General features: G+C 46.5%; 1 protein-coding gene across 1 annotated transcript in view; it reads right to left on the bottom strand.

Moving 5' to 3' along the window:
• The window catches only part of LOC144496916 (ral guanine nucleotide dissociation stimulator-like), a 157,154-nt gene that overhangs the window by 60,191 nt on the left and 84,127 nt on the right, over positions 1-12,836 (bottom strand). Inside the window, exon 3 of the mRNA XM_078217533.1 lies at positions 1,888-1,995. Within this exon, the coding sequence (XP_078073659.1) occupies positions 1,888-1,995 (108 nt within the window). The remainder of the gene's footprint in view (positions 1-1,887; positions 1,996-12,836) is intronic.

Raw genomic sequence — 12,836 nt, 5'->3', positions numbered from 1 at the left:
TCCGGGTGCTCCGGTTTCCTCCCACAGTCCAAAGATGTGCTGGTTAGGTAGATTGGCCATGCTAAATTAGCAGGGTAAATACGTGGGGTTACAGGGATAGGGCCAGGGTGGGATTGTTGTCGGTGCAGGCTCAATGGGCTGAATGGTCTTCTTCGGCGCTGTAAGAATTCTATTCTATTTAGTGGCAGAGTGGGCTCGGAGGGCTGAATGGCCTCCCACTGTTCCTATTCCTTATGGTCTTATCTTTTTACTGCATCTTCTCTAAGAAGAACTCCAGCTTCTCTGATCCAACTGCAGTCCCTCATTCCCAAGACCAGTCTCGTGAATCTTTTCCACTGCCCCCCTCATGCCTCCCTGAAATGTGGTGCCGAGAACCAAGCACAATATTGCAGTAAAGGCCGAACCAATGTTTTCTCAACGCTATTCACAACTTAAAGAAAAGCAAAAACTTCGGGTACTGGGAATCTGAAATAAAAAACAGAATTGCACATAGTACTTTAGCTGTGACCTAACTAATGTTCTGCGCAGCTTCAACGTTACCTCTTTGCTTGTTTACTCTATGCCATGACTGAAAAGTAAGTGTTCCATGTGTCTTCTTAACTACCCTATTCACCTACTCTGCTGCTTTCAGGGATCTGTGGATAAGGCCCCCAAGATCCCGCTGAGCTTTCCAATGCCCGGGCATTGATTAAATACTGCCTTGTATATGAGGATATGTCAAAGTGATGAGACAAATTGAAGGGGGGGTAGAGCTGTGCGAAGCAGAAACACCAACAAAAACCGTGAACGAAAAGGTCGTGAATGTAGCCCAATCCATCACACAAACCAGCTTCCCATCCACTGACTCTGTCTATACTTCCCGCTGCTTCGACAAAGCAGCCATTTTAATTAAAGACCCCCACGCGCCCTGAACATTCTCTCTTCCACCTTCTTCCCTCGGGAAAAAGATACAAAAGTCTGAGGTCATGTACCAACCGACTCAAGAACAGCTTCTTCCCTGCTGCTGTCAGACTTTTGAATGGACCTATCTTGCATTAAGTTGATCTTTCCCTACACCCTAGCTATGACTGTAACACTACATTCTGCACTCTCTCCTTTCCTTCTATATGAATGGTATGTTTTGTCTTTATGGCGCAAGAAACAATGCTTTTCACTGTATGTTAATACATGTGACAATAATAAATCAAATCAAAACCAGCTGGGCCGATTATTTTGCTGCTGCAGATATTTCCAATGCAGCCTGTTTGTGAAGGCCTCTGAGCCCTTTATTTCTGCCAAAGGGGGAGGGAATGGCCTAGTGGCATTATCGCTCGACTATTAATCCAGAAACTCAGCTCATGTTCTGGGGAGCCCGGTTCGAATCCCGCCACAGTAGATGGTGGAATTCAATTTTTAAAAATGATCTGGAATTAAAAGTCTAATGATGACCATTGTCGCAAAAACCCATCTGGTTCACTAATGTCCCTTTAGGGAAGGAAATCTGCCGCCCTTACCCGGTCTGGCCAACATGTGGCTCCAGAGCCACAGCAATGTGGTTGACTCTTAACTGCCCTCCAAGAGCAACTAGGGATGGGCAATAAATGCTGGCCAGCCAGCGACGCCCATGTCCCATGAATGAATAAAACAAAAATTGATCGGCTGATCTTGCCCCGGGGGGGCGGGGGGGGGGGGGGGGTGTTTAAAACTGTCAATGTGGTTTGCCTAATGGGGACACTGAGGTGCCAGCCCCATTCCAATTCTGGTCAATTTGTTTCACCGAACGGAGGGTAGGGTGTCTCTGTTTCGCATTTCCCTTGCCCAAGGGCAGCCCGTTGAGCTGTGTGGGCCCCACGTGCCAATATCCCGTCCCCCCGCGGCTTTCCAAAGGTGAAACCGAGCAGTCCTTACCCCCAGCCATTGCTGCCCTTTGCTCGCGGCCTGCTGGAGTTGCACTTGCCGCTGCGTCACCGAATAAACGGCCCCATCCACTGTCTCCTCGGTGAGGCACTGTGGGGACTGGGAGAAAAAAAAGATAAATTACTCAAACAGCAACAACAACATGTTATAAAGCATCTTCAATCAAACCGCCACACCCCCAAGGTGCTCCATGGAAACATTGTTTTAAAAATACACGACACTGTGCCACGTGGGGAGATATTTGATCAGCGGACCAAAGAGAGGTAGGGTTGTAATTTGGAGATGTCTTAAAAGGGGGGTTGAGGTGGAGAGGTTTTGGGAGGGAATTCCAGCGATTGGGGGCCCAGGTTGCTGAAGGCATGACCACCTAAGAAGCAGCAATTAAAATCAAGTACGACCACGAGGCCAAGATTGGAGGAGTGGAGGCACCTCTCGGGGTTTTAGCAACTTAGAAAATAGGAGAAGGATCTGGGACATTCGGCCTTTCGAGCCTGCTCCGCCACTCAATATGATCATGGCTGATCCTCTATCGCAACTCTCCCCATGCCCCTTGATGCCTTTAGAGTCTAGAAATTTCTTTCTTTCTTTCTTTCTTAAACATATTCAGTAGCTTGGCCTCCATAGCCTCCTGTGTAGAGAGTGTCACAGGTTCCACAAGAAATTTCTCCTCATCTCAGTCTTAAATGGCCTACCCCATCTCCTCCGACTGTGGTCCCTTGTTCTAGATTCTCCCAGCCAGAAGAAAGAATATCCCTGCATCCAGTCTGCCTATTCCTGTCAGAATTTTCCTCACAGCACCCAGGGACCTGGGTTCGATTCCCGGCTCGGGTCACTGTCTGTGCGGAGTCTGCACATTCTCCTGTGTCTGCGTGGGTTTCCTCCGGGTGCTCTGTTTTTCTCCCACAGTCTGGAAGACGCACTGGTTAGGTGCACTGGCCATGCTAAATTCTCCCTCAGTGTACCCGGAGAATGGCGACGAGGGGATTTTCACAATAACTTCATTGCAGTGTTAATATAAGTCTGATGAAGGGTCAGCTAGACTTGTAACATTGGCTCTATTCTCTCCCCACAGATGCTGAGATTTTCCAGCATTTTCTGTTTTTGTTTCATGTAAGCTTACTTGTGACCCTAATAAATAAAAACTTCATACATCTCACTCCCTTCCCATTCTTCTAAACTCCAGTGGATGCAAGCCCAGTCGACCCAATCTGTCCTCATACCAGAGTTCTCTCATCCCTGTAATCAGTCTGATGAGCTTTCACTTCACTCCCTCTGAGGCAAGTATGTCCTTTCTTAGATAACGAGAGCGAAACTGCACACAATACTCCAAGCGTGGTCTCACCAAGGACCTGTACAGCTGCAATGAGTCATCCTTGCTCCTGTACTCAAATCCTCTTGCAATGAAGACCAACACACCATTTGCCTTCCTAACTGTTTGCTATACCTGCATGCTTGCTTTCAGTGACTGGTGTACAAGGACGCTCAGGTACCTTTGGGAAATGTTGATGTACAATCTATCACCAATTAAATAATACTCTGCCATCGGCTTTTCCTACCAAAGTGGATGACTTCACACCTCACAACATTTAAGAAGCATTCCGATGGGCTCTTGAAATGCCCTAGCATACAAGCCTATGCACCCAATACTGGAAATATGGGATTCGAATGGATAGGTACTTGATAGCTGGAGTAGACACGATGGGCCGAAGGGCCTCTTTCTGTGCTGTGTGACTCTATGGCTCTTATCAATAAGACCATAAGATATAGGAGCAAAATTAGGCCATTCGGCCCATCGAGTCTGCTCCGCCATTCAATCATGGCTGATAGGTTTCTTAACGTGGAGATGCCAGCGTTGGACTGGGGTAAACACAGTAAGAAGTTTAACAACACCAGGTTAAAGACCCACTCACCTGAAGAAGGGGCTTAGAGATCCGAAAGCTTGTGTGGCTTTTGCTACCAAATAAACCTGGTGTTTAACCTGGTGTTGTTAAACTTCTTACTAAGTTTCTTAACCCCATTTTCTCGCCTTTTTCCCATAACCAAAGATGTGCGGGCTAGGTCGATTGGCCATTCTAAATTGCCCCTTAGTGTCCCGGGATGCATAGGTTAGAGGGATTAGTGGGTAAATATGTAGGGATATGTGGATAGGGCCTGGGTGGGATTGTGGTTGGTGCAGACTCGATGGGCTGAATGGCCTCTTTCTGCACTGGAGGATTCTATGATAAGCTCGTACCAATCAAGAACCTGGATTGAGTGGCATGCCTTATGAGGATAGGCTGAGGGAGCTCGGTCTTTTCTCCTTGGAGAGACATAGGATGAGAGGAGACCTAATAGAGGTGTATAAGATGTTGAGAGGCATAGATCGGGTGGACTCTCAGAGGCTTTTTCCCAGGGTGGAAATGGCTGCTATGAGAGGACACAGGTTTAAGGTGCTGGGGGGTAGGTACAGGGGAAATGTTAGGGGGAAGTTTTTCACACAGAGGGTGGTGGGCGAGTGGAATCGGCTGCCGTCAGTGGTGGTGGAGGCAAACTCAATAGGGTCTTTTAAGAGACTCCTGGATGAGTACATGGGACTTAATAGGATGGAGGGTTATAGGTAGGCCTAGAAGGTAGGGATATGTTCGGCACAACTTGTGGGGCCGAAGGGCCTGTTTTGTGCTGTAGTTTTTCTATGTTTTCTATGTTTCTAACCTATCGAAGCCTGTCTTAAATGCACTCAATGACCTGGCCTCCACAGCCTTCTGTGGCAATCAATTCCACAGATTCACCACCCTCTGGCTGAAGAAATTCCTCCTCATCTTGGTTTTAAAGGGTCATCCTTTTATTCTGAGGCTGTGCCCTTGGATCCTGGTCTCTCCTACGAATGGAAACATCTTCCCCACGTTCACTCCATCCAGGCCTTTCAGTATTCTGTAAGTTTCAATGAGATCCCCCCTCATCCTTCTAAACTCCATCGAGTCCAGACCCAGAGTCCACAAACTCTCCTCCTATGTCAAGTCTTTCATTCCCGGGATCATTCTCGTGAACCTCCTCTGGACCCGCTCCGAGGCCAGCACATCCTTCCTTCGGTACAGGGCCCAAGATTGTTCACAATATTCCAAATGTGGTCTGAACAGAGCCTTAGAAAGCCTCAGCAGTATATCCCTGCTTTTGCGATCCATACAGCATCTGCCAAGTATTTGCCCACTCGCTCAACTTGTCCAAATACTCCTGAAGCCTCCTCACCACTCACATCCCCATTTTGTTTCATACCTACAGGGCTGGAGGAGATTTCAGAGGGATGATGGAGGGATTTGAAAATAAGGATGAGAATTTTAAAATCAAGGTGTTGCTTTTCCGGGAATCAATGCAGGCCAATTCACAATGGGGAGAGGGCCGGGGGAAGGATGGAAGGTGGGGGGGTGGGGGGGGGTGGGGGAACGGGATTTGGTGTGGGCTCAGACACGGGCAGCAGAGTTTTGGACGATCATGCTTGTGGGGCATCAGCCGAGAGTGTATAATCAATAAGGAGGCTCAGTGATGGCATGAACCTGAGGTCAGAGGTTCAGAACAGGGTTGGATGTTCAGACGTGACACCCACCCACTGCACACACACATTTATAAATATACAAATGGATATTAAAACACACATATGAAACGTAGGCCTCTTCTTGTGAACGCAGTGTGTGTTATAAAGCACATGGTATCTCCATTCTCTCCAAATGATGGTGACTTTTAAGGGGCGTCTTCACAAATACATGAACAGGATGGGAATAGAGGGATATGGTCCCTGGAAGGGTCGGGGGTTTTAGTTCAGACGGGCAGCGTGGTCGGTGCAGGCTTGGAGGGCCGAAGGGCCTGTTCCTGTGTTGTAATTTTCTTTGTTCTTTGTTCTCCCACACACTATGATGGAAGAGTACAGTACAGAGACCACTCAGCCCATCACAACAACATGGCCATCAAGAGTCAATGGGAGAACATATCCACCAGGATTGTCCCATCATGCTGACAGGGCAGCAACAGAATTCCCATTCTTTCCTTTCTGAGTACCTCCTCTGCTCGAACAAATCTTGGAATGATACGGAACAGAATGTTGGCCATTCGGCCCATTGTGTCTGTATTAGCTCTCCCAGTGAGCATCACAACTTAGTTCCCCTGCCTATTCCCCGTACCCCTGCACATTGTTTCTATTCAAATAATCATCTAATAACCTCTAGAATGTCTCGCTTGAACCTGCCTCCACCACACTTCCAGGCAGAAACATATAAGATTATGAAGGGAATAGATAAGATAGAAGCAGGGAAGTTGTTTCCACTGGCTGGTGAAGTTAGAACTAAGGGGCATAGCCTCAAAATAAGGGGAAGCAGATTTAGGACTGAGTTGAGGAGGAACTTCTTCACCCAAAGGGTTGTGGATCTGTGGAATTCCCTGCCCAGTGAAGCAGTTGAGGCTACCATGTTGAATGTTTTTAAGATGTGGAGACTTGAACCTGTTGGACTTTAGCCTGGTGTTGTTAAACTTCTTACTTAGAATGTTTTTAAGGCAAAGATAGGTAGATTTTTGAACAGTAAAGGAATTAAGGGTTATGGTGAGCGGGCGGGTAAGTGGAGCTGAGTCCACGAAAAGATTAGCCATGATCTTATTGAATGGCGGAGCAGGCTCGAAGGGCCAGATGGCCTACTCCTGGTTCATAAGTTCTTATGCTCAGTGTATTCCAGACACCAACAACTCGTTTGAAAAAGTTTTTTCTCACAGTGCATTTGCTTCTTTTGCAAATCACTTTAAATCTGTGTCCTCTCGTTCTCGATCCTTTTACGAGCTGGAACAGTTTCTCTCTATCTACTCTGTCCGGCCCCCTCATGATTTTGAACATCTCTATCAAATCTCCTCTCAGCCTTCTTCTTTCCAAGGAGAAAGTTCCCAATCTCTCTAGTCTATCCTCACAACTGAAGTTTCTCATCCTTTGAACCGTTCTTCTAAACCTCTTCTGCACTCTCTCCAATGTGGTCACAATCTTCCTATAGTGCGGCACCCAGAATTGTAAACAACATTCTAGCTAAGATCCAGCTAGTGTCTTATATAAATTCAGCATAACCTGCTTGCTCTTGTACTCTTTGTCTCTACTAATAAACCCCAGAATACTGTATGCTTTATTAACTGCTCTCTCCACCTGTCCTGCCTCCTTCAATGATCTAAGCACATATCTCCTGAGCACCTTTAAGAATTTTACTCTTTATTTTATATTGTCTCTCCATGTTCTTCCGACCAAAATGCATCACCTCGCACTTCTCCACATTGAACTTCATCTGCCACCTACCTGCCCACTCCACCAACTCGTTTATGTCCTTTTGAAGCTCTACACTGTCCTCCTCACAGTTTACAATACTTCCAAGTTTTGTGTCATCCACAAACTTTGAAATAGTCCCCTGTGCACAAGATCCAGATCATTCATATATATATCAGGAAAAGAAAGGGTCTCACTACTGACCCTTGCTGAACACAAAGGGGCGGCACGGTGGCACAGTGGTTAGCACTGCTGCCTCACAGCGCCAGGGACGTGGGTTCAATTCCCAGCTTGGGTCACTGTCTGTGTGGAGCTTTCACGTTTTCCCTGTGTCTGTGTGGGTTTCCTCAGGGAGGTCCTGTTTCCTCCCACAGTCTGAAAGACGTGCTGGTTAGGTGCATTGACCCGAACAGGCGCTAGAATGTGGCGACTAGAGGAATTTCACAATAACTTCATTGCAAAGTTAATGTAAACATTACTCGTGACTAATAAATTAACTTTAACCTTCTTCCAGTCTCAAAAATATCCATTAACTATTACTCTCTGCCTTTTATTATTCAGCCGATTTTATATCCACATTGCTCCTATCCCCTTTATTCCGAGAGCTACGACTTTTCTCCCAAGTCTGCTGTGGGACACTGTATTGAATGCCTTCTGAAAGTCCAAATACACCACATCAGTTGTGTTACCCTTATTAACCCTCTCTGTTACCTCCTGAGAGTTAGTTAAATTAGCCCCACTCTCCCTGCTGTTCCCCCTTGGCCCACATTTCTTCTTTATTCCTCTACAAGTATTTATACCTGTTTGAAATTGCATTTTGAGTTGTCCTTTCAGGCGCTGCATGCCAGAACCACATTGAAAAATCGATCTTTGTCTCTCGGACAATTGTGGATTAGAAGTTCAGCTACAACACGACTCAATCCCAAGCTCAGGAAAAACACAGCCTGGCATTTCCATTTCCGAAACGGAGGTGTCACTTCCCAAACTGATTCCATCAGAGCCAACAACAACAACTCCGATTCATACAGTCCCCTTAAATGTAGCAAAACATCTGAGGGTGTTTCACAGGAAAGATGATCAAAGTTAATGGAGATCGACAATGGGATTCCAGCGCGTAATAGAATCATACAGCAATATAGCACGGAAACAGGCCCTTCGGCCCAACCGGTCCATGCCGACCACGTTGCCCTCCCAGCTGGGCCCATATCACTCTAATTCATTCCCATCCACGTACTTATCCAAATCCTTTTCACATGTTGCTACAATGAGGATCTGAGTAAAATTGTCAGCGGATATGTGATAAGGTATATCTGTTTGCTTACCAGGCTTTCCAGGAATATTGGAAATTCACTCGAGGACAAATGAACGTACGTACAAGTTAGGAGCATGAGTAGGCCACTCAGCCCCTTGAGGCCTGGACACGATGTGACTGATTGGTGGGACAAATTGGATGCCCTGCTCCCACATACCTCTAAACATGGATGTCCATTTAGATACTCCCAAATGGAAGGGAAAGACAAACAACAAACAATTTAAAAAGTGACTGTTAGGTCACAGCTGAAGTCAGCCATTCATATATGTGCAGGCAGTGAATGCGTGCACCTGCACAGGAAGTGAACTCAGTGTGATATAGTTCACCTGTACAGAAGGTGAAGGCATTCAGCTGCAGTTCACCTGTACAGGAAGTGAACACAGTCTGATTAGTTCACCTGTACAGGAGTGAATTTGGTGTGATAGTTCACCGGAACAGGAAGTGGAGATGTTCAACCAAAGTTTGCCTGTGCAGGAAGTGAACTCAATGAGATATAGTTTGCTTGTACAGGAAGTGAACTCAGAATGAGAGCGTTCACCTGTACAGGAAGTGAACTCGGTATGATATAGTTCACCTGTACAGGAAGTGAACTCGGTATGATTATAGTTCACCTGTACAGGAAGTGAACTCGGTATGATATAGTTCACCTGTACAGGAAGTGAACTCGGTATGATATAGTTCACCTGTACAGGAAGTGAACTCGGTATGATATAGTTCACCTGTACAGGAAGTGAATTTAGTGGGATAAGGTTCACCTCAACAGGAAGTGAACGTGTGCTGCAGTTTGCCTGGACCAATAAATAATTTGTCTGTACAAGACTGATAGAAAAGAAGCATTTTACCATCTCAAAACAATTGTCTGCTCTCGCCTCTCTCAAATTGTCACAGGGTTATATTTCTGGGTTAAACTGAATGAATAATGCTTAATCTGTGTTTTATCACAGTACAAGGTATGTTTACAATGTGTTTCTGCCAATTACATCATAGTGTTTGCAGTGTGTATGTGATGGTATTTGTATGCCAGATGTTGCAGATGTGTTTACAGTGGTGTACCAATGCTAAAGGGTTGGTTGGGTAATTGGCTGTATGGCTACAATGTGGTGCAGCATGATCCCAATGGCCTGGGTGGTTCAGGGAGGGTTACCTTCTTGATCTGCCCCACACTTGATGTCCTTCAAACCATATAACCACCTCTCTCTCACACTTGCCCTAACAGAGAGAGTGATATCTACGGTCCCTCATGCACTATGACTAAATCACTATGCCCACCATGTTGGGTGGCACAGTGGTTAGCACTGCTGCCTCATAGCGCCAGGGCCCTGGGTTCAATTCCGGCCGAGGGTGATTGCGTGGAGTCTGCACGTACTCCCCATGTTTGCGTGGGTTTCCTCCGGGTGCTCCGGTTTCCTCCCACACTCCAAAGATGCGCGGGTTAGGTTGATTGGCCATGACAAATTGACCCTAGTATCAGGGGGATTAGTGGGGTAAAAGGAATAGGGCTTGTGTGGGATTGGGGTCAGTACAGACTTGAATAGCCGAATGGCCTTCTTCTTTACTGTAGGGAATCTATGGTTCTATGAGTGTCTCTTATTAGCCCTATGTTTTTTGTCCTCATTGTCTGCCTTTTGATGTAATATGATTTGCTGTTAGTATTAACAGATCAAAGGGAGAATTAGCATATTTGAGTAAACTGCTGTTTGCCATAGTCGGGTGAGGACAATGAAGTACAATACTTCATTTTTGGAGTGGATCATCAACTCAGTGATGAAGATAAATGATTGTACTACGTTGTGTTTTATGATTTGACTGGGTGTTCACGCTGGATTGTGTAATGCACACTTGTTCAGGTCAAAGATATGATCCTGTGGTTGTTACACTGATGTGGCTTCAAAAATAACAAAATAGAATAGAAAAAGAAAGCAGTCTAACACATGTGCCCAGGCTATATTCCAGTGTTCATGGTATGTAGCCAGAGTATATTGCAGTGTCCATACCAAGTGTGTCTGTATTATATTGTCACACTTACTCTGCTTAGCCAACTCACATTGTCGCATTGAAGGTATGCCGACCCAGTTACATCATCGTGTTCAGTGTATGCTCAGTGTGCACGTGTCTGTATATGAGTGAGTGTTAGTGTATCCGCGCGTGGGTGTGCCTGGGTTACCTTTTAGCATTGACAGTGTATCCCCAGATTACACTGTAGTGTTCTGCTGTGAGTACCTCGTTTGCAAAGCAGTGTTCATAGTGTATACAGCCAAGGAAAATCAGAGCTTTCACAATGTGAACCTGGATTAGATTGTGTATGTACCCAGTCACACTGTCATGTTCATGGTGCATCTGGATTATATCTTAATTTAGCACACACACTGTAATAACTATCAGACTGCATATCCAACAGCTAGTACTGACATTTCCTCCAATTAAATACTGGGGAGTCTGAAGCCATTGATTTTGGACCCCCCATTGGAAACCCTATTGTCCAGGCATCTCCTTCCCCTTCCCCCCCCCCCCCTCCCACTCCCTTCGATCCCCGCAATGTGTTTTATGGCGGCAGACAGTTTGCCATTGGCCAGCAGTCATGTCTTCTGGTCCAGCAGCTGCCAATAGGGTTTTCCATTGGTTCGCAACCTTTGCTGCCGAGGATCATAGAATCCCTACAGTGCAGAAGGAGGCCATTTGGCCAATAGAGCTCCCCTATATCCCGCAGCAAGGAGGTCACCATCGACGGGACTGGAAGATCCCACCATCAGCAATGGCCAGAAAATCCCATCCAATAGCCAATCTATTTGCAACCTCAATTTTTTTAAGTGCCCGGAGATGAGCTTCCAACCACATACTTGCGTCTCCCTCCACCTCAGTAACATCATCCAACTTTGACCCGTGTCTCAACTCATCTATTGCTAAAACCCACATCCGTGCTTTCATTATCCCCAGACCTGGCTATTCCAATGCACTCCTCCCACATCCCACCCACCATAAACTAGATATCATTGCAAACTCCGCTCTCTGTATCCTAATTCACATCCAGTCATGCTCCCCTATTGTCCCAGTGCTCGCTGGCCCACATCGACTCCCAGTCGGGCAACGCCTCGATTTCAATATTCTCATCCGCCTTTTCAAATGCCTGCATGGACTGATCCCCTCCCTATCACTGCAATTTCTCCCAGCCTTACAACAAGGGGCAGCATGGTGGCAGTGGTTAGCACTGCTGCATCACAGCGGCAGGGACCCAGGTTTCAATTTCGTCTTGAGTCACTGTCTGTGTAAAGTCTGCACATTCTCCCCGTGTCTGCATGGGTTTCCTCCAGGTGCTCCGGTTTCCTCCCACAGTCCAAAGATGTGCAGGTTAGGCGGATTGGCCATGCTAAATTCACTCTTCGTGCCAGGGGGGTTAGCAGGGTAAATATGTGGTGTTATGGGGTGAGGGCCTGGGTGGAATTATGGTCGGTGCAGACTCGATAGGCCAAATGGCCTCATTCTGTACTGTAGGGATTCTGTGGTTCTAGCCCATGGAGATATCTGTGCCTGCCACACACCCTTCCACGTGCAGAGATAACTGTGATCCATCCCCCTCCCCCTATTCTGGCCTCCCGAGTATCTCTAATCTTTAATCACTCCACCACCCAGCCTAGACCCTCAGCTGTGCAATTCCCTCTCTTTCCCCTCTCCTCCTTCCTGCCCTACTTTCCTCCTTTAAGACATTCTTTCACACCTACCTCTTTGACCAAGCTTGTGGTCATCTGACCTGGTATCTCCATATCTGACTTGGTGTCGTATTTTATCTGATCATTCTCCGGTGAAGACCCTTGGGGGATGTCTCTGGAGTGAAATACACTGTTTTTCTGTCAGATCCTGACACATTCCCATTTTTTTGGGAAGATTCCACGTCTCTCACTATCCCCTCTGCCAAAATGCAACAGAATCCTACAGTGCAGAAGAGGCCCTTCGGCCCATCGAGTTTGCACCGACACATGGAATGCCCTGGCCTGCCCACCATTTCATTCTTCTCCACATTAAGTCCCATCTGCTACTGTATGCCCTTGTTACATGATAGAGTTCACAGTGTCTGTGTATGTGTGTGTATATATAGGAGTTACATTATGGTATTCATGATTTGTATGCCTAGGTCAAATCATAGTAGCACACATCGTTTGTGTATGCAGATTATATAATTGAGCCTGTGTTACATCGGAGTGTTCCCAGTATGTCTGTGTACAGGGTCACATTGTAGAGTTCAGAGCGTGTGTGTACTGGGTCACATTGTGGAGTTCAGAGTGTGTGTGTGTGTACTGGGTTACATTGTAGAGTTCAGAGTGTGTGTGTGTACTGGGTTACATTGTAGCATTCAGAGTGTGTGTGTGTACT

The sequence above is a fragment of the Mustelus asterias genome, chromosome 8 (genome assembly GCF_964213995.1).
Source record: "Mustelus asterias chromosome 8, sMusAst1.hap1.1, whole genome shotgun sequence".
In the NCBI taxonomy this organism is placed as follows: Eukaryota; Metazoa; Chordata; class Chondrichthyes; order Carcharhiniformes; family Triakidae; genus Mustelus; species Mustelus asterias.
This window is presented reverse-complemented; position numbering and strand designations above follow the sequence as displayed.